This window comes from Amblyomma mixtum, chromosome 2 (genome assembly GCF_055824585.1).
Source record: "Amblyomma mixtum isolate Tamu chromosome 2, ASM5582458v1, whole genome shotgun sequence".
NCBI lineage: Eukaryota > Metazoa > Arthropoda > Arachnida > Ixodida > Ixodidae > Amblyomma > Amblyomma mixtum.
Window position 1 is genome coordinate 204,533,459 of NC_143013.1, and position 21,965 is coordinate 204,555,423.

At 46.4% G+C, this 21,965-nt stretch overlaps 1 protein-coding gene across 1 annotated transcript in view; it reads right to left on the reverse strand.

Annotated features, from left to right (window-relative positions):
* The window catches only part of LOC149362303 (uncharacterized), a 72,018-nt gene that overhangs the window by 11,082 nt on the left and 38,971 nt on the right, over positions 1-21,965 (reverse strand). Inside the window, exons 9-16 of the mRNA XM_089569689.1 lie at positions 21,675-21,773; positions 18,904-19,002; positions 17,320-17,376; positions 10,991-11,062; positions 8,415-8,447; positions 7,071-7,097; positions 5,853-5,903; positions 3,050-3,148 (exon numbers count right to left, since the gene is read on the reverse strand). Of these exons, the coding sequence (XP_089425815.1) occupies positions 3,050-3,148; positions 5,853-5,903; positions 7,071-7,097; positions 8,415-8,447; positions 10,991-11,062; positions 17,320-17,376; positions 18,904-19,002; positions 21,675-21,773 (537 nt within the window). The remainder of the gene's footprint in view (positions 1-3,049; positions 3,149-5,852; positions 5,904-7,070; positions 7,098-8,414; positions 8,448-10,990; positions 11,063-17,319; positions 17,377-18,903; positions 19,003-21,674; positions 21,774-21,965) is intronic.

The window sequence follows — 21,965 nt, forward strand, 5'->3', positions numbered from 1 at the left end:
TCTTCCCCCTTTCCCTTACGGCGAGGTGCAGGTGTCCACCCAGATATGCGAGAGAGATACATTTCCTTTCCTCAAAAAATAAATTTACCGTCCAGCAAGGCGTACAGCCTAATTGGCGATGGCGTTCTGTGGACTCCCTGGCAGCGTTGCAAGACGCTGTCGCGTTCCAATCTTACAGGCGAACCACACATCAGTAACACACGCAGACAGCCAATGGACGCGTCATTCGCTGGCAGCACTTGATTCATCATTCACAACCACATTCTTAACGAACGTTCCCTTGCCGCACATGCCAAGGACGTACACCACGATCACATTCTGCGCCACTCCTCTGTACTTTGCTTTGCTGAAACCTGGATGGATCCCGAAGAGCCTCTCGAAATCATAGATTTCCTATACTGCTGTGGTGCTCGCAGAGACCACAACAGAGCGGCGGGAGTCGCTATCTACTTGCGCACAGGTCTCTCTGCAATACCAGTCGAAATGTTTGGCACGTCACATGAAGTTGGCGAACTGTGCGCCGCAAAGTTGCCCAACGGCTTGCTGGTAGTAGCTGCCTACTTCGCCCCTACCGCACTCACGAAAGACGTCGTGCACTTCCTGCAACTCGCATTAACCGTCCATCGATCCACACCGATGTTAGTAGTGGGGGACTTTAATGTTGACATAAAGACAAACAGCAATTTCCTAACACTTATGCGGGAGAACATCCCGTTCCTCTCGCTCGTAACGCGTCCCACGGCTGTGACAACCTCGCGAGGCACTTGTATAGATCTCGTCTTTGAGAATCAAGCATTGGTGTACCAAGTCGAACATACATCAGTCTATTTCTCCGACCACAAAGCTTCCTTCATGACTGTCAAGAACTGTTAGTGGAGTCTTTGTTAAAGAAATACGTCTGAAAAATAAAAAAAAATTCTTTGATAGCGCATACATGTGTTGCTCGATTTCTTTGCCTCAATCTATCGAAAAGGTGAAACAGCTCATTTGCTGCGCTCAAATTTCGCATTAGGAAGTAACGTAATCGTCGGTAATTTTTGAACAGGCCACGGGACAGCGCTCTTGCACCAACGCGTGTTGTATTACCGTAACCCTTGTTTTCATCGAACAAAGCGAGCGCGCTGACTGCTTCGAAGTGAAGGGCCGCCATGCACTTGAGTGGTCTGAGGAGTGGTGCTCGAAAGTGAACTCAAGGGTGCACATAAGCTCCTGCTTAAGTGTATGACGCCACCGTGCTTTAATCGGTTAATACCCATAGGACATTCGGAAATGGTAATTCTGGACTCTAGATTCATTGATCGCTGGGAGAACTTATCCAACTCCTGGCCCAGTGCTTTGGCGGTTAAGAGATGCGCCACTGCTGTGCGACGGCAGGTGCTGCCGTCGGTGTCGCTTGTGAGTCCCAGAATGCTCTTCCCGAGCAACATCTCGGGACCAATCGCTAACTGCCACGCCTTGTTAGACAATTCGTGTTCTCCTTGGAAGAGAACAGATCCGTTAATGCATCAATGCGTGATATACGAGGATTTTATTTTTGAGTTTGAAAGAAATACTAAGCTTGAAGTTTTTAGGGGGTACATTTAACGCTGCTTTCAGCAACCACACAATAAAAACTTCTCGTTCAAAACCTCTGCTATCATGCATACGCATATGTTTGAACAAAAAACCTCCTTGATAATATGTGAGCTGTTTGGACGATGCGATCGAACGCTTGAGGCTTCTGCGTGAGTGCCTTTTTTTACAGTTCTTAAAGCGACATCATCCATCGAGTGAAGAAGAGAGCACCGACACTTCGGTATTTAATCTAACTAGAAGGGTGTAGCAATACATTCATCTATGTATATATTAATTTAGTATGTGAATTTTTAACATTTCACGTGCTGAGGTAATAACATTGAACTGAAGCGCGAAAGGCAATGGACTATATGACCATATATTTAACGATGGCTAACTTGCGTTTCCCGCAACACTCGTTTTTCTTTTACATCAAGGTGCTCCCCTACTAGTATTTGAGGACATAACTTGGCATGGGGTTTGTGAGCAAGGCAGCATGATATATATTCATATCTCATTTATACAGACTTTAAAATGAGACATGACAAATGAGCGCTGATTGCCGCATTAAAATTCATTATGTAATAAATAAAACGGGTGCAAAAACAACAAATACAGGGTGGAAGAAAAACATGAATGTATAGATAAAAGACATCATCTAAACAAACTAAAAAAAACGCAAGTGGCCTTGCTTCTGACTTCACGCATAAACATCAAGAAATGCAAGTGGCACAATTCCGCACTCTCAGCTGTTCAATACCCAAAGTTACCGGTTAGCCTTCTTGCTCGTTTGAGAACTTTTTAACCGGGTATTTCAGCTCAGATGCGTCTGAAAATGCCGCCTAAAATGTAACACATACCCAGGGAAGACTGATTTGCGTGCTGTTAGTCCTTGATGGAAAAAGAACAATGAGCTTTATTTCCATTACGCGGATTCTAACTGCTCTTTTATTACTCACTTAAAAAACCAGTACTAAATTTATTGCGTCATAAAAGCGATGCAAATAAGTGCTTTCAATTCTGGTCTATTCTGTTCTGATCAAATTTCTCCCATTAGACAGTGCTGCTTAACCGGAAGTTGTGGTACGGCCGTTGAACTATGCGTGCAAATGTCCTATCACCGAAGGTAAAGAAGGATTGATTTGTGCACATTGTACATACCTAACAGCAACGTATAAAATGAGGGGCCCGAGGGGGGCCCGCCTGCCTCACCCCACGAAAAAAAAAGTTCAACCCCCTCTCCCCCTGTCCGCCTGTTATTTTGGTAGCGCTCACCAAACTGCAAGTGTTACCCCCCCCCCTCTCCCCGACAGCCAGAAGGAGTTACTTTTGGCCCTTGTCGAAAAAAATTCCTGGCTATGTGCCTGATATCTAATCTGCTAAAACAATCCGCTGCGCTGAAGGCCCTGTCAAGTGTATACAGCCGCAGCTTAAGCGCTTTGAAGAAGTATATAAACGAGCCGTGTTGTGAACTGACCAAATGAAGCCCCTTCACCACTGGGCAGTTTCTCTGGCCCGGTTGTTCCTGCTCCTTTCGTGTCCTCGGCTTCTGGAACGACTCCGGCCTCCTCGGGACTCGAATGCGGCGATGATTCTGTAACGGAGAAGGAAAATGTGTGTGACCAAAAAACGCGTCAGGCTAAACACTGAAGAGAAGGTAGCAAAGCTGATCAGTCTAAGTTGCGCTCTCGAGCAGATGTTTACTCCCCGTGTAAAAGGGGCTGAACGCAGTTTTAGGTAAAGACCATAATAAAAAGTGGCACACAGCAGCTACGTGAAACGAAACTAAATTACTTGGTTTCGTGCCATGCACTACTCAGCGCTTTAAAATTCAGCGCACTTAGTTAATTAGCCGGCATTATTCACTCAAACATTCCGATATTCATGTTACGTCCCAGCGCTTTAAGCAAATGACGAATGGGAGTTAAGAAGCAGCTGGTTAAGTTTGTTACGACTCCTAAAAACTCCTTTCCATGTCATATTTAGAAATATGCCGCGAAATATGAACAGGCCACGGGACTGCGCTCTTTCACCAACGCGTATTGTAGCACCGTAAATCTCGTTTTCATCGAACGAAGCGAGCGCTCTGACTGCTTCGAAGTGACCTGCCGCCACACACTTCATTGATCTGAGGAGTGATGCTGAAAAAAAAAATTGGAGCGGACACTAAGGATATGACGCGACAGAGTAATGGGTTAATTTGCCATATATGGAGAAGGTCATTGTCTGCTTTACATTCACTGATTCCTGGGAGTTTTCATACCCCTCTTGGCGCAGTGGTGCAGCTCTTCGTGCCACTACCTTGGGATGGCAGGTGTTCCCAGCGGTGGGCGTTGTGCGGCTCAGGTTTATCTTCGCGACCAATCTTTATTTGTCACCTTCGATGGTGGGCATGCAGTTTGCTCACTATCCGGTGGGCAGGTTGGGAGGACGCAGCATGGTCACATGACCTAGGTGGGCCACCTGCATCCTAGGTTGCTCTCTGGGCGCCACCTGCCAGAGTCATGCTTGTGATTGCTCGCTTGCAACTCCGACAACGTCGACGGTGGCGCTGGCGCCAGATTTTCGTGGTAATGGGGCCTTAATTTAATGCTTCTGAAGGAACCAGCGCACAAAACACAACGGACAAGAAAAAGGTGGTACACGACGGACAGGAGCGCTGCTGTCCGTCGTGTACCACCTTTTTCTTGTCCGTTGTGTTTTGTGCGCTGGTTCCTTCAGAAGTATGTATTACCAACTAGCCCAACAACAAGTGTTGCCTTAATTTAATGCTTTCGAGTTGAAAAACTAAAGGGGACACCTAGGCTCCGCCCTTTAGGGCTATAACGCAATAGCGTTAGTGGCTTAATTACCCATATATGTGAAATTGAATTGGGTACATTACCCATATATGTGGAATTGCCAACTCTGGGCGTTACATTCATAGATCGCTGGGAGTCCTCATACCACTCCTAGCACTGACTTGCGATGGCCCGTGCTGCCACCAATGGGGCTTGTGACACTAAGGTTGCTCTTCCCGAGCTACCTCTCGCAACTAATCAATTTAACTGCCACGTGTTACGGTGGTCAGTTTGCCCGCATTTCGGTTTGCAGGTTGTGAAGACGCCACAAGGTCACATGACCGAGGTGGCCCACCTAGCTTGCCGAAGCTGTTCGCATCGGTAGCTCCGGCTGCAAGGCTTAAAACGTTCGCCAACGCCGACGCAGCAAAATGTTTTCGACATGGGGTTAATAACGCTCTCGCGTTAAAAGTACGCAGGCTACATGGAATAACCTGACTTCACCTCCTTTCCATCCTTTTGTTTTCACTCTGTGAAGACCTTGTCAGTCGATGAAGTTGCTGACTTTCAAGTAAAACACCTTTTATCCAGGCGGAGGGAACTTTAAAAGATGTGCTCAGTCAGGATAGATCTGTGAACGTAAGCTATGTCGGAGACCTAGGTCGTGACACTGCATGATTAGAATTGTCCAGTTCATTCTCGTGGCGCCTGCGCAAAGCGAGAAATAGCTGCAGCTGCTACATGGGCCAGTTCGTTGAAATTCATTATAGGGCACGCAACACAACAATAGCGGCGTACTTAAACATATAAGCAAAGGAGGGTAGAGGGACACTGAAGGTAATTCTGTGCAATTATTGTTCACAGTGAAAATTGGTTCATTAGCTATTTCTGGCAAAGCTGACACATGATCGGCAGAAAAAGACGCACTTCTTGTAGAGAAAATTTGATTTAAAAATCTTCCCGCTCGTCGTTTCAAACTCGGGGTATCTTTACCGAAGAGGACGGGTTCCCACCCCTTTAGCGATGAATGGTAGCCTCTGAGACCCACACCAAAAGTTGGTGTCAAGGTGCGCATTTGGAGGTATGGCTTACAAGGTGTAACATCCCAAAGCGACTCAGGTTATGAAGGACGTGGTAGTGAAGTGCTCCGGAAAATTTCGACCACCTGGGGTTCATTAACCTGCACTGGCATCACACAGTACAAAGGCATCTAACATTTCGCATCCATTGAAATTCGAGTGCCGTGCCAGGGATCGAAACCGCGTTTTTTGGGTGAGCAGCTGAGCACCATAATATCAAATGGAGTTGAATGATGGCATACGGTGGAGGTGAAAGTAGGAAAGGAGTCTTGAAGACGAAATATAGGACTTCATCACACACCTGCCTCACAAGCGCACTGCAGCATTGCACTGCACGCTTTCTTTCACTTTCTGCTTCTCTGGGGCAGTTAAGATGTCCTTCATTCAAAGCGCTATAAGTTAAACTTCTGCCTGATGCCAGCCGTGTTTCTTCGCTTACCATTATCGTTGTTCGGTAGCTGAGGGCTCCGCTTCAGGACGGGAACTCCATCTGGATATATCGGACACTTTAGGTTAGGGATTATAGTAAATGAAAGAAAAAATGGGCTTCATGTGTCTAGAGTTGGCATGCTTCCCTATTTATTGCTTACTTGGTGTAAGTTAAGCCATTTCCCTTAACTAACTCTGCGTCCATGCTTAGTGAGGCACAAATATCCCCATCTCCCCAAAGATCAACCCAACACTTCCTCCAGACACAAAAATAGAGCAGCGGAATATAAGCACGAGAAAGAAAGAAGACACACTAGCGCTCATATGGTTTTTTTTCTTTCTTGACGTTATGGGCTGTTGAGTTATTTTGTATGTAATGTGCCATCAACACGCCTAAACTGCCACTTCATTAGGCTTGCTCCAGCCTTCAGACATGCGCCAATGATCACTCAGCCGCGCATTCATACATGCGGGATTGCACATGTCTACCTGCTCTAAGTAGAGCAAACGCAAACAGCAGGTCATGCAAAAGTTTCAGTAGGTGGTAACTATCTGTCTTCCTGATCGGGCACTAGGTACCCTTGGTGGGTAAATTCTACCATTTACCATTTACCGAGTTTTCTCTTCTACCCACAAAGTGAACGGCGAACTATGCAGCAAGGACTGAGAAAGGTGAGCACGTGAAATGCAAACTAACCTGTTCTTCAATTAACGCTATAGCTCCCCGGTATCATACGCATCTCAAAGGAACAGTGCTTACGAACCAGGCCTTCTCACCTATCCACATTACGGCATCGTAGGCTATCTTTTGCTTAGTTCGCTGTCGATGAGTGTGCCTTCAGGTACTTTTAGGCACCCCTCAGTTTTCTTAGGGCTGTGAATTGCCAGTTAACATTCGTCGTAAAAGCCGAACTGCACCTAGAGGACATACTGGGTAGCAGAGCTCCTTTTACTATGTCTAATACCACAAAGCGAAGTGGCATAAACACCGGCTATGCTGATTGGGAACATAAACACTGCAATTATTTTTAGCCGGTTACAAACTCGCAACTCTTGCTAGCAAGCCTAGATCTTTAGGCTGTGTTAGCAAGCGTGTACCTCTCTTGGCTTGTAAGTCAAAAAGACGGCAAGTCACTTGATACCGCTGGGAAGACATGTAGACCCTACTCTATACACACGTTTAAGATGCCTGATATGCTACGTGCAGCACAAAGGAAGCATTACTCGCCTTCGCTGTGCGTGCCGTTGGTGTCCCCTGCACAGAGAAATAAAACGCGCAACTTTTCACACCTCTTGCGCCACGTATCTCTGACACCACAGCGCTATGTGCCTGTTGCTGCAACGAGGCTATTCAGGCAGAAGCACAAGGGCAGGAGCATGCAAGCCATCGTGAAAGCCGGTGAACCACCAGCCGCGAGCGGTTTAGTGCCGGACGAGTTACGGTTGCCGCAACTACAACACATAAGTTGGAAATCCGAGCACCTAGCTCGCAGCTTATCGTTCCCGCAATGAGCGAGCGACGGTAACTATTTCCATGCTCCCAGCCTCACTATTCTACAGGCACTGACCGCAGTATTAGTGGCATAATCAGTCATAAAGTCATCGGGTCATGGATGTAGTCAATGTTTGGCAGAGGGGGTCCAGAATGCGAAAAATTATGTAAAAAGTTGACTCATAGCAGCATTTGTAGCGCACAATGAACTCTACCACTGACAGCACCTTTCTCTCTTCAACCACGGAGTGTGCACCGATTGGTGCCAAGTTTTCTGCATGTGTGGAATCCAAATGTATATTAACTTGTACTGCATGCCGGACAAAAAATTCGTACGCCAGTGTAAAACGGCAGTGGAAATACAACTTAGAATAGGGGTGCCCTAATTACATTACAGAAGGGACGACACAAGACGACAAGGCGCTTGTCGTTTTGTGTGGTCCCTCTATTATATAGTTAGCGCACCACTATGATAAGATGCTGGACCAACTAGCCCCCTTTAAAGCTTTGGAAATACAACCGTCTTAAATCTAGAGAAAGCCCCGGTTTTATTATAGAGTACAACTGATTTTCAAGCCTCTCAGTCAAAGGCGCTGAAAAACCCCTGTTGAAGTCGTATGAAAGTGAGTGTGATCTAAGGTCCGCTGTTGCCCACGCTACATTTTATGTCTCCTTCCTCGCTACTTTCACCTCCTAATTATATTTGGCGCTTAAAGCAATAGAAGAAAACAAGAAGGGCGATATTACAGGGTCCAGAGGGAGAGCACAAAGCACTGCGAATTAGATAAACAATGAGGCTGTGTAATGGTCCCGTACGTGTGAGGGTCAGTTCGGAGCATAGAGAATGCTCCAAAACTATGTTTTTCAGAATCTGGAACATTTTCCACACAATTTTAAGATCTTACAACTGATTCCACGCTCACAAGTTTACTGTATTTTGTATCATGACCTCGAACAGAGCATTTCACTTTTATGTGTTCGCTTTTTCCAGGCTTCGTTGAGCTCAGCGAGGCAAGTGGCATACTAATAGTGACGAGAAGCACTACGTAGGGCTTCAGCGAAGTTGACAAAAGGATTTACCGTTGCTTCCGTCACCTGCAAGAGCTCGACCCCCTGAAGGCAAAAAAAGAAAAATAGGAACTTGAATAAAAAGCACACATATAGACAGCTGAAGATATTAACAAAGGTTCAGCCAGCAGGTGTGGCTACGTTTGCCGTGTAATAACCAGTGAATCATGGTAGCATGTGCAGTAAATTATTCAGTAAACATAGCATAGCAGTAGACATAGCATCTTTTGTTGCATGATTCAGCATATACCCCATGTGCTCAGACAAAGTGACGAGACATGACGGCCCGGCATCACCGTGGTTACATGTTAGCACTGCGGGCTCCACTGCCACGCGGAACTCACCCATTTACTGTGGCCATGCACTGCATTTAAACAGGACAAACGGCCACACAGTCCCTCTAGCACACAGAGTACACCGTACGGCGCTGCTCACGGATGCCGACACACAGCCCCTGTTTGCTGCATATGGGAGCCAAAGCGGCCTGAGCATGCAGGTTGGTGTAGGGATGCTGAATAAAGTTCGTGTGATCGGGTTCATCCCTAGCAAAATGGACAATACAATGACTCGGACCTACATGTGGCTCCCATTTACCCCAAATCGGTCTTGTGCCATTCTCCACAAACTAAAGGACTTAAATCATTCAATCTATCGCATCGAGTGCGCGCTTCTGTTTCTTTAATTCCTCTTTCCAACAGTGTAGTTCGTTATATTTCCAGCATATTTACCCATACATTTCGCACATCGCGCTATTTTCCGCAAGTTGCCTTTTGGTTATTGGGCAAGTGCCCATCCAGCAATATTTATCGCGAACTATTGCAGGACTTAGCATGCCACTATCCAAACAAGGCAGGGGGGGTTGACTATTCGCGGCAAACCTCTGAAAGGTACAATTAGAAAATGGTGGAAATGAAAGTCTAGCTGGGGCCGGAGTGTCTATATTTACGTTGGTGAGTAAATGGAGTAATATCAGAAAGCCTCATCGGTATAAAAGTGAAAATATTTTGCTCTTTCAGGAATAGCCAGGATCATGAAACAATGCGCCTAGATTAGCAGATTCCGAAGCGAAAACTGAAAACACAAAACGCCGGAAGCTCCCAGTAGTGAAGCAGAAAGTATGGAACATTGTGGGAAAATATAGAATTCATCAAGAATAAATGTGCCCCCCCCCCCCCCCCATTTAAAATAGCACAACTCAGTATTAGCGACAGCGACAGTTTTTTTTTTATTCAAAATTCTGAACTTATGCTTTACAAGCAGGTGAATTTATGGAAGGTTGTTCGATAAATTGGGTACAAGAGCAGTCTATCGGCCGAAAACGCCAATATGCACGTAAACAGGAGGTCAAAATGATAGCATCATTTGTATGTTTTCCGTAATCTGCCCCTTTAGTATTTTGTTAGCATATGTGTGCGCTTGTTTACATACATTTTTTGTGTATAAGGAACTGACCAGCATTAATCCTGTGTTTACTAAACCATCCATAGGGTGAGACGAGCAAAAACGAAGTCTACTGTTGTCAGCTTTGCGTGTAGAAAGGTTGAGCGAGGCACGTGCCAATTTTCGGTGCGCTAAAAATATATTTTCTCCACATTTAAAACTTCCTCTTCATTCCCGCGTACACTGAGCAGCAGTAATGCGCGACTCAAACGTAACGAAGGGCATCAGGGTGTCTTCGGGACTGTGTTCTATGGCGCGCTGTTTAACCACGGCAAGCTTGACGTCACTCGTAGGGCCGTTTTGGTGCCAAATGTAAATAACGTGATTTAAACGGTACCGGTGGTTAAACAACTAAACAAACCGAGTAAATATACATAAAGCGGATCGTTCACACCGAATGATGGCGACATTACTTACCAGCAGTCATCGATGGCGTCCCTCACTGAGCACGGGTGATAACAGCTATGGCCCGAAGAGTGAATGTGCACTAAGTTACCAGACTACCTAGTCTCATTTTCTGCGTATTTTTGTGGAGATAAATGGTGGTCAAGAGGAAGGGGCTTTCTTCCGCGCACATTTCAGATCTTCGAAACGTCGTAATGGAGGGTGCAGCATAGCCGAGATCTACTAGCGGAGACGTGTACAGGTTTACCGGACGTTGGCCGCGCATTCGAAGTGGCTCTACTTAGCCCTAAACATACCACGGCGCTTGCGCCGAAGGTGACCGCTAAACAGGTATACGTCTACGGTAGTACGTTTCCGCTGTTCTAATAGTCTCTAATGAATCAGCTTTAACGCGCACTGAAACCGCGTTTTAGAGCGGCGTCCATGGGGAATACATAGCGCTGACATTGACAAGATGATAAATCAGAAAACTATAAATAGCCGTCCAACATAAAGCACGAGCAGTGAAGTACCAGGGAGCAGACAGTAAGCAGTGGTGTGTGCTGCCTATTTTACTGTCCACCTTCTACGTTGAGCTGTTATTTCTAAATATAGAGGAGATAATTTTTTTTTTCTAGCTTATCGAAAACTAAATTCTTCGACACTGCGCGGAGCTGGTTTCCACTCATAACTGCTTAAGCCCGCCGCGGGTGTGTGTGCAGTCCACGTTTGAAACAATGCAATGGCCGCTCTTGTTTACTCACCGCTAACAGCTGTCTGCGAACTGTTGTTACTCGTCAATGCAGACTGAGGCACTGCAGGGGAAGTGCCGACTCCTGCGGACGAAAATTCAGTTTGTCACACTCCGTTAGCACTCCTCACGGGGGAGAGGGTAGTTAGACGCTTATCCAACAACACGCGAGTGGATTTCACGTAACGATATCTCCCGCACCAACCGTCACCTTAGAATCTGCTATGCAATGGAATACTTGCTATGCTATGCAATGCAGTTGCTATGCAATGGAATACCAAACACTTGCACAAGTGACCAGAGAAGACGAAGCAGTTGATACAAAGATCAAGACGTCGAGCACAAGGCTTTCCGCATTGTCGCCTTCCTCTGTATCTGCCCTTGCTGCGTTTCTGAATCCGACTAAGAACACCCGTCAGCTTGCCGAACTAGCTTTCTTTTTGAGCCTACACCGAATTGTAAAGATTTCTGCTGTGTATAAACTAGTATAGACTTAGACACAACAGGTGTCCTGAACCAATATGTTTGGTTTATTGCGGTTTAACGTCTCGAATCAATTAAGGCTATGAGGGACGCCGTAGTGAAGGGCTCCGGAAATTTCGACCACCTGGGGTTCTTTAACGTGCACTGACATCGCACAGCACACGGGCCTCTAGAATTTCACCTTCGTCGAAATTCGGCCGCCGCGGCCGGGATCGAACCCGCGTCTTTCGGGTCAGCAGCCGAGCGCCGTAACCACTGAGCCACCGCGGCGGGTGAACCACTATGTCTTAATTTGTGTGTCTTGATGTATACTTGCATGTGTATAGCGTGTGAGTGGTGCTTATTTATTGTTTCGCTGGGTAGAACCGCAGTTCGTATAGCCTTACTCGTATAGCCTTAGTTAAGACTGGTGTCCTGAACCGATTTTTCAGAAGGACATTAACAGCCCTTTTTTCAAATTGGTCATACTTCTTGCTCCACAGAGGCAGTACGCATCCGTACCGCACTTTTTCGGGCTGCGTCGTCAAGTACACGTTGCCAAAGTGGTAGCGTTTATGGTACTTGTACAAACTGCACAGCAATTTCTGTATACCCGGGAGCGCTGAAGAATGCCCTGATGGCCCTGAAATCTGGCACAATCTACGTAAAGCTTCACATTAAAAAAATGAAAAGCTCATTGATGGCGCAGGTCAGAGTACGCTGCGCCAAATGTTTTCTGCATTTCAAATGGGAAACAAACAGAACCACTGAAATCAAGAAAGGCTTAGCACAGAGTACACAAACGACCATGAGATGAAGCAAAAGCTGACACCACGAATAGGTTAATGAGCCACGTGGCGTAGGGCTCTCATCACTTTTGCAAAGATCTCAATGGTCCTACCCAGTGGAAGTTCATAAAAAGTACAGGATTTTATTCTCCGTTCTAAGGAATGAACGGCGTCCCAATCGTATCGTGAAACACAGGAAAAAAATAAAAACGTGGTGCGCTGCACCTAAGTGAGTCGACAATTAAGATGTCATCTTCTTGGCTCTCAGCGGCAAGACGTCATGTAGCTAGTCCGAGGAAAGCGATGCGCTCTAGGCAGGAAAAGCGGGATAGCGGAAGGGGGCAGAGTGAAAGCGACGGGACACAGAAGTTTGCTGTTTTCAGAAGTAGTGCGTTATTATGAATAATTAGGGCAGGAGAGTGATGAATATGGTAGCCTATGAAAATCGCATTCTGGTAAGACCGAAGCGGCGGATCGATAATGCGTGCCGTGGTTTGTTAGCTCATACAGGTCGTTCTGCCCTGTGTGCGTCTTGAGTTAAGCGCATAGAAGCTCATTTCTCGGCTGCACTTGTCAAGGAGCGTGCTACATAAACTAGAGGCCCAAATTTTGGCGTTCCATGTAAAGGGCCGCGTGTGGTCTAATCATAAATGTAGACCTGTCGCAAAGTGGATCCTTCACGGATGTTACGGTCAGTTCTTCAAATAAAGTTTTTCGAATAAAGTTAGTCGCGAGTCTGCGCTTGTTGTGTTACCTTCTTGTCCGTGTCTTTTTGTGCGCAGTAGCCCGTTTTATGTATCAGTTCTTCACCTTATGGGAACGGGTTAAACTCCTGAAAGTTGTCTGGCCTCTAGCCCTTTCCACTAAGGGTCTCTCGCCACGCACTTCACAAAGCCTACATCTCTCCTGGAATCATCTAAAAAAAGGAATGTACTCATATATCAAGAGACCACGCCTGAAGCTACATACCGGGCGCATCGCTGTTGTGCAGTGGTCGAACAGGGCTCGCGGCCGCATCGAGTGCCTCCGAAAGCCCAGCATCCGCCCGCGGAAGAAAGGCGGGCACAGACAGCTCGCGATTCGTGCAGAAAGTGTACAGAGGCCGGTCGTCGTAAGCGGCTTGGCGGCCCCGTCCGACCGCTGCAAATCACCGTTCACGACGTAATTAAGTAAGGGGATGAACAGAAAACGGAAAGGAAAATGCACGAGTCTGTGACTGGTGAGTTGTCACCACCACCACTGCCGGCGTGCCGATAGGGAGGAATAGAATAGGTATAGGAGAAGAAGAACAATGGGAAGAGAGACACGCGTAACCGCAGGCGGAGTCGTAGACATGAGCTACCTCGGTGTAGAAGTAGCTGTACAGTTCTATGTTCACCGGAAAGGTGAGGAGGGAGTGAAGGGCCTTGAGAGCATTGGGCCCGGTGGGGAAGAGGAGGAAACGTGCCGAATGGTCGTCAGTCCAGCAGCGCTCCCTTGTCCCACACCTTTAGCACGTCTTGCATACGTCATGCCAACACTTCTGACCAACTGCCCACGACTGAAGATGAGTCAAGGTCATTCGGCTCATGTGCAAGACGCTAGACGTCTTGACAGAAACTAAGGCGAGGTTAAGAAACTCAGAATGCCTTTGTTCGTGAGACCCGCAAGCGAAGATTGCATGATAGATGTGGTGTGTTGGTCGGTTACTAACAAGTTTTGCGTGCAGTTGCTCCCTGGCAGCAATGATAACTTAGAGTTCTATCGTACAGCGATCCACAGGGAAACCATTTCTGCCGTACGTCTGTGCAAACGTCGCGGAGTCGCTGTTACTGTAAACCTTAGACGTCAACCAAAATGTTGCTCACGCTTTGAACGTAACCCCTGCTTAGTATCTTCAAGCGATAAGTGACTTTTGTTTTAAGCCCCTCTTAAAAAATGGCATGAGGAAGACCGCTGGCTTTCAAACATGAATGCTCATTATGTAGCATCAGCTGTAAATGTGACTACCCCTGAGCATCGTGTCCACGGCGTTCGAATTCATGATCATGGTACCAGAAAAATTTGACCTTTTAAGCTACATTAGTCCGAATGGCTTGCACTCCATGACCGGATGACTGCTGAGGTCATATCATTATCCTCCTACATTCTTGAACTTTTGAACTTTATAGAACTTATGAACGAATTCTACCTTCACAGAAAGAGCCTTTGAACGTAGTGGTGTGGACCGCACTTGCGGTAGAAGTTTAGGCACAGTGCCTAATGTTTTTGTCTAAAGCTTTTTGCCCTGCCGAGAAGTGTTGCGTTTATTTCCTGTGTAAAGGAGAGGCCATGCTGCAGTGGTGATCCGGTTCTCGATAGTGAGAGAAGTTGACTTCGGGTGCATTAGAAAGGGTCGGACGGGGATATTAGCTGGCTTACGACATGAGATTATGTAGCTGTTACACCAAACACTCTTTTGGTGCTATACTAGTATCTCCCGGAACAAGAGCATTATTTGAACGTGCCAACTTGCCCGCATGTTCTTGTGGAGCTTTTCAGTGCCCCAGTGAAGTCGAACTACACTCGACTGCGACCATATAGAGCACGAACATTTCGGATAACCACTCACTTCAAACTTTCTTCATTTTAACATTCTAATGCCAAAAATGGAAGAACGGCTGCAAATTCTGGCGACCATGCAAAACTTGTCGTTTGTTTTACTATGATGACGCTGAATTAAGCTAGAGAACGATATTTCTATCCGACATGGATAGTGAAATCATCCTGAAATCATGCAACGCGAGAAAGTTTGGGCAAATTATATATAGTTACTAGCACGCAGTGGAGCGGGACGGCGGGTGCGCACTTATACCTCCGCGTTTATATCTTATTATAACCTTGCCGCCGCGGTGGCTCAGTGGTTATGGCGCTCGGCTGCTGACCCGAAAGACGCGGCTATGCTTCTGTCACGGTCTGTGAGCGCTGACTAAAGCTGTTTTGCAGCCACAATCATCGTAAGCGCACGTAAATGGTGCGCCTTGATTTGATAACATCTGTCCGGGCAGCTAGCTAGTTTATTAGACGGCTGTATGAAACTGTTTAGTCATTCCTAACCACAGACTGTATTTCCACTGTATCATATCCTTGTCCAGCGCTGTGTAAGGAACACCCTATAGGGGCCGCTTTTTGCGAAGCGCGCGAAACTATAGAGCTAAACAGACGAATGGAGAATGATAGCAGCTACATCGCCGCTAGTAGAGTGAATTGCTGAGTCATTTATTCATAGCTTACAGACAGAAGGGAAGAGCGGAAAGATGATGCTGAGCTAGAAAAGGCAGGATCACGCGCACATCGCTGCTGGAATTACAACGAATTTATTTTGACATCATTCCACCGTCTTTAAAACCAGTTTCTTTCGCAAGCGCACACGCCAAACATAGTTGCCACAAATTCAAAAAGATAATAATGAAGCAACAATAAGGCGCCATTAAAAATTCAAGGCGCCAATAAAAACGGCTCTCTTAACAACTGATGCGTCACCCATGCCACAAATTATCGGATTTTTTTTCGATCGTCATTAATTTTCTATACATTTCTTACACGCCATAATGACATTTGAGCCATGCTACGACACCGTAATCAGAACTTAACTGAAGTTTCAATCGTTTTAATTGCACAGCCCTACGAGTGACGTCACGACCTTTTCGACCAATCGGGATTTTATCGACACCCCTACGTGAAGGCCTAAATGTACGGCAGTTTCTCCGCTGAAAGGGAGCTTGCCACTGTTGCCTAAAAACGCGGATAATCTGTGCCATGTCAGCGCCGGTTAAAGAACCCTAACTACTCTAAGTTAATCCGGGGCTGTCCACTACGGCGTCCCTCGTAGCCCAAGTTCTACTTTAGGGGGTTAAATCTTACAATTACCTTTAACTTTTTTCATTTGTTTCAGAACAATATCAGTAACCGCTAACAGAACAGAGGGAGGAAGGCGGGGCGCTTTTAGCGGGTTCACCTTCTCAGCAAGGCTACCCCTGTACGAACCTACGCACGAGCGCGAGCAGCCTGAGGCGCTTGTAATCAGTTATGATAAGCAGTCGTGCATTGTTACCCATCATTGGTGATCACCGAGAATAGGTGCAGTTTTAATCTGCGCCTTGAACGACAACTTTATGAGTCACGTTTAAGTAATGTTGCTTTATTAATTCGAAAGCATTATATCGTTCATCGGCAATGAAACCCGCTGACGCTGACCAGCAAAAGTCGTCCGAAAACACCCCAGACACATCAACAACATCGCACATGGCGTCAGCAGTAAACCATTATATTGTGACGTCTACAACGAGGGAAAATGAAACTTCTGCCAAAGATGGGCGGAATTGAACCAAGTACCTTCAGATTTCTAGGCGAGCAAGGAACCTATAGGCCACAAAACCGCCCTGCTTCTTGGCAAACAAAGGGGAACATAGTGTATGCGTTTCCTTACGACTATACGCTGATGATTAGGAGCGTCATTGGTTTGGTTTATTGGGGTTTAACGTCCCAAAGTGACTGAGGCTATGAGAGACGCCGTAGTGGAGAGCTCCGGAAATTTCGACCACTTGGGGTTCTTTAACGTGCACTGACAACGCACAGCACACGGGCCTCTAGAATTTCGCCTTCATCGAAATTCAGCTGCCGCGGCCGGGATCGAACCCGCGTCTTTGGGGTCAGCAGCCGAGCGCCGTAACCACTAAGCCACCGCGGCGGGGCAGGGGCGTCATTAGAAAGGAAGGAATATTTAATGAACCTCGCAACAGAGATCATGACGAGACTATACTTTCGCATTCAAAGCATGTAAGCAGTCCCAAGTGCCCTCGTTAATTTCTATTATTACTTTTCCATTGCTATAACTAAGAACGGCGAGCGCACACGCGCAAGAAACACAAGTCCGTGGAATGAGGTCAGATTATATCAGCAAGTCCCGTAGGGGTATGTGTCTGCATGTGCGTGTGATCATTCGTTTTTCTTTCCCGGCATCGTATTTCCGTTACTTCCGGCTCTCTGTAAGATATTACCGCTGCTCAAGGATGCCGGAAGAGCAGCGCGTATTCGGTTGTATATATCGCAAAAAGCTGGAACTGCTCCTCACCTGATGCAACCGTTGCTGTTGTGTCAGTCGAGGGAGGCAATGGAGCTCCGTCAGGCACTGCATGTATTCAGGCAAGTCTGTCACCGTTTGAATAAAGTATCAGGACGTCATGACTACATAAGAGAGCAGACAACAGAAGTGAAACGAGGGGCTCGTTATGACATTTATTAGAAGGAAGACAACAGCCGCCAAAACCAAGGAGCATCGGGGAATGTTTATGTATTTTTTTAATTTGTGTTGATATTGAGCGGCAGCATAACAGTGAATGTTTTATCACTAAAATATAATTGATTTGGAAGCAGAAGAAAGAACACCCACATGCCACCGGTGGGAACTGAACCCACGGCCTCCGAATTTCGCGTCAAGTGCCTCGCGACCACCGGCGACCTAGTGAAAAAACTCGTGAAATCCCTAATATATCTTCCGCTGTTGCGCGCCGGAAAAGGACTCTCACGCATTAGCGTGCCTCGAAAAATCTATTATCCTGACAGTAATTTAAACGTTCTCGAAAACACTTTCATTTCCACTCGTCGCGATCATAATCAGAATGTTAGTATAGAGCACTCCGACTGCTATGTACGTCAAATTCTCCTATCCTAAAGATAGCAATGACTGGAAAAAAAAAGTTGTCCCCCTCTGTTGGAAGTACAATTAATCAAGTTGAGTAGCTTACTATAAGACGAGGATTCTGTGCTCTTGCCTTCTAAACAAGTGCCTAAAGCTTTCTACATTTATAATAATCGAAATTTGTACGCGACATTCTCAATGCATTTAGTTTCACTACCTCATATTTTCGCGGACTTCGATTTTCAGCTGTTTTCTTTGTGTGATGTATATTTCTACCGCCATCAGCATTAGGTACAGCAGCAGCTCTAATTAATCCACTACAGCCCCAAGGCCTCTTCCTTTCATCTCTCCAGGTGACGCCGACCTCCGCGGGATGCGGTCATTCCATCCCCGGAAACTTCAGTACCTCGTTACCATCATCATAACGCCAAGTGAAAAGATTGAACACTTTTTTATGTATTACCTTTCATAATAAGGGAGTCATTACTCATTGCCATCCACCCAAGCGCAGCCATACAGCTGCACAGGAAAGCTATACAGCTTTCTCAGAAACTTCGTAGTTAAAGAAAAATTCGTCCTGGTCCGGGGTATGGCTGTATGGCTGCGCTTGGGTGGATGACAATGAGTAATGACTCCCTTATTACAAATTTACTCCACCTTGGGGGATTCCCCTAAACATTTGACCTATTACCTTTCATTTTCCAGCTTCTTTAGCGGTGTTTTCAGCATACTTTATATTTTGTGTTTATTAGCTCCCTCCTCTCCCTGTTCATAGTACTTTGTATCTAGAGGAATAAATTAAATGGCGTGAAAGACCAGCTGACATTCCAGTGCATCCTGCGATTTTTGCGTTAAGAAATTAGCCCAGTTACATTGGTCAGACACCGATATTATGGAAACCACTCGGCTGAGAGCTAATGAGAGGCATTGGGGATTTTGGGGTCCTCCCAATGGTAATCTCACTTCGCGGGGCATAAACAAGCGGTTGAGCGCTGCGCAAAAAGTGACATCGCGCACCGCATTGGCAGCCGTTCTTGAAGCACCCCGCGGCGTCGAGCGGCGCGGTCAGGTCGCATATTTCCCCAGGAGGGCACTGATCAGGACACGAATCGGAAACTGCGTAAAGAGGTGAAAGCATTGGACAAGCTGCGACCATTAATCTTCACCGCCGGCAACCAATGGCAGAGACTGAATAAAATATATTTAGGAAGAATTTTTTGATCAGTTCAGATCGTTTTTTTTTTATTACAACCAGAAGCTCGAAACAATGATCGTTGAGGGCGCCGGCCTGGAAAGCTCGTCAGGAAATTTTCTTTTTGTGCTTCAAAGCAGTTGCAGCCTACATTCAAGCAGTTTTTCAATAAAAAAAAATCAAGTTCTAAGTACGCACTGAGTGCCATTCACTTGACTGCTTTCGCATGTGTCTTCTTGCATTTTCCCTTTCGAAGAAACCTGCATCGGAAAGCCTGACGAAATGTTGTCAAGGTACCGTATAAACACTCCTACGCGCACTGTACTGCCATCATAAAGGTGCAGAAGGTTCAGGCTCGTGCTATATTGTACGCACAGTGTGTACCAAGAACTTTTTAATGCAAAATCTGTCGCGTGACGTCAATAAAGGTAATAACAGAGTAGTTACGTGGGCTGGCAGCCCTGGGAGGACCCGGAGCGAAGAGACATGCAAGGGGATGGATGGAAAACTTAGTTCATTGCTCGCGACGAATTAAATAGGCCGGAAAACAAAAATGAAAAAGAACAGTAAAATGCGGAACAGTGATTAAAATGCATACAGAACAGTGATAACACATCACATGATAACACGTTTTTCTCTACTGACATAGCTACTTAAATTCAGCCGGGTGGGATAGAAGTGCGATACCTCTGCGAAATAGTGAAACGGACGGTGTACTCTGACGTAAGCACTTATCACTACCTTTTTGATGCAGCAGGCTTCAAAAAGTTCGCGTAAGGCCTAATGTCCAACTGCCTAACAATTATGCTTATTTCAAACGTTGGATAACCAACACACTTGCATCACTTGGCCGCCAAATTGCTGCCCGCGCACGTTATATCGGTAATAGATGCGTAGCTATGTAGGTACACACCATGCAGTAATCGCTAGGACACTGGCTTGTGCGTAAGCACGTCATCTGGTTCGGTATTTCATAAGGTAGTCACGGGATTTACTGACTTAAGGTAACCACCAATGGACAAATAGACATAAAATGCAACCAATTTTCCTTCTTAGGTTTTTTTTTCTCTTCCTCGCCCTTCAAGTACAGAGCCACGAGAAATAAACTTCGGTTGGTTAAGAGAACGCTATTTGGTCCTGCATTCTGAGTCGTACCGAAGCTCTTTTTCTTTGATCTTTAATAGAATAATACCGAATAAGACTTCGCCCCATGCTTATTACGATCTTTTTGCTGATATTTTTTTTCTTGATTGTCCCTTGACGTCAGTCAACCCTACCTTTCATGCTAGAGGGGTGGACCGGCAATGCTTGGTGATGCCAGAGGTGCTAGCTACAGATGGTTCGTGGGCATCCAATTAATCACGATAATATTTATTGCTCGCTCGTTAGACTTGGCAGAAATAAAACTGAAGCTGCCCTGTTTGTCATCGCAGGGAACAACCAGAAGCATATGCCCTACATTTCACGAATTTTCTTGGCAATATTTATTTCCTATATCTTTGCTTTCAGGGACTGCCAAAGAAGTTTCAGTTAACAATAGTAGACCAATAGAACGCACCTTAGGAAACAGAATTTTGGAATACGCAGCTTCACTCTACGCTGAAAACGAACCACTGACTGTCTATTTAGCTTGGTTAAGCAAAATGCAAATTAGTGTGTTAGAACTGCGGTTTGGGTTTCGGTTTGGCTTAGTTCGGTTTATTGGGGTTTAACGTCCCAAACCGACTAAGGCTATGAGGGACGCCGTAGTGAAGGGCTACAGCAATTTCGACCACCTGGGGTTCTTTAACGTGCACTCAAATCGCACAGTACACGGGCCTCTAGAATTTCGCCTGCATCGAAACTCAGCCGCCGCGGCCGGGATCGAATCCGCGTCTTTCGGGTCAGCAGCGGGGCGTCATAACCACTGAGCCACCACGGTTTGGGTTTCGGTTCGAGATTCGGCTAAGACGGCAATGCGCTAGCGGTACGCTCTGTATCGATTGCGCACGGACGGAAGTTGATGAAGACGACGACTCCAAGAGACTTACAGTTAAACACACGGAACGTTCGGCCGCGATAAAGGCGTAGTGGTCTAATGCAGTGGCCATCGAAGTATGTTCGCGCTGCCGCGGATGTTAGAAACCCATTCGCGGCCACACAGTGTTTTGCCGTAAATTGTTTTGCATTCCTAGCTTTTATAAAGCCTGATAGCAGGTAACCAAACGCCGGGAGGGCAGGCTGCCAACAGCGCCGAAATCGGTGAGTTAAGGGTCTTAGTGCTAAGGTACCAGAAAGCTATAAAACAACTGCAGCTAACACGGGAATTGATAAGGACTGCGGATGCGCCGGTGTAATGTTCAACACCGGAGCGCTGCTGACGGCAGTGTTGACGTCACCGGGTATCAGTGATGTCGAGGGCCGTTATTAAAATCCGGAAGATAAGCTTTCGCATTCGTTGACCTTCATCGAAACTCGACATCCACAGCTACTTTAGGTGCTTGACAAGTCTGACGGTTTACTAGTTATTTGAGGTGAGCGACATTGGGGGCAGTGTTAGTGAAGGTGGTCCCATGAGAACAATGGGCTCTGAAGAAAGAAACGCAGCGGCACTGACTGCAGGTGCAGGGGGCCAAGGGGCAGCCTGAGGCGTCGACTGGCTGCAGCTTGTGGCACTTTTTGCCTGGAGGGCAGACCACCGGGCACGGCTGGGAAACTGCAACAGGACACGGCACATGGTCGCAGTTCTATAGTGGCAGGAGAAAATAAAGAACAGAGAGGCCCACACACCAAAAAATGTGGATCGGTACCGGGAATGCGCAGTTTATTTTCTGCGTGCTTTTGGCTGCCAGTAGTCATGATAGGTATATTATGGGGTTACAGAAAATTTAACACTTGGATTCTGAGA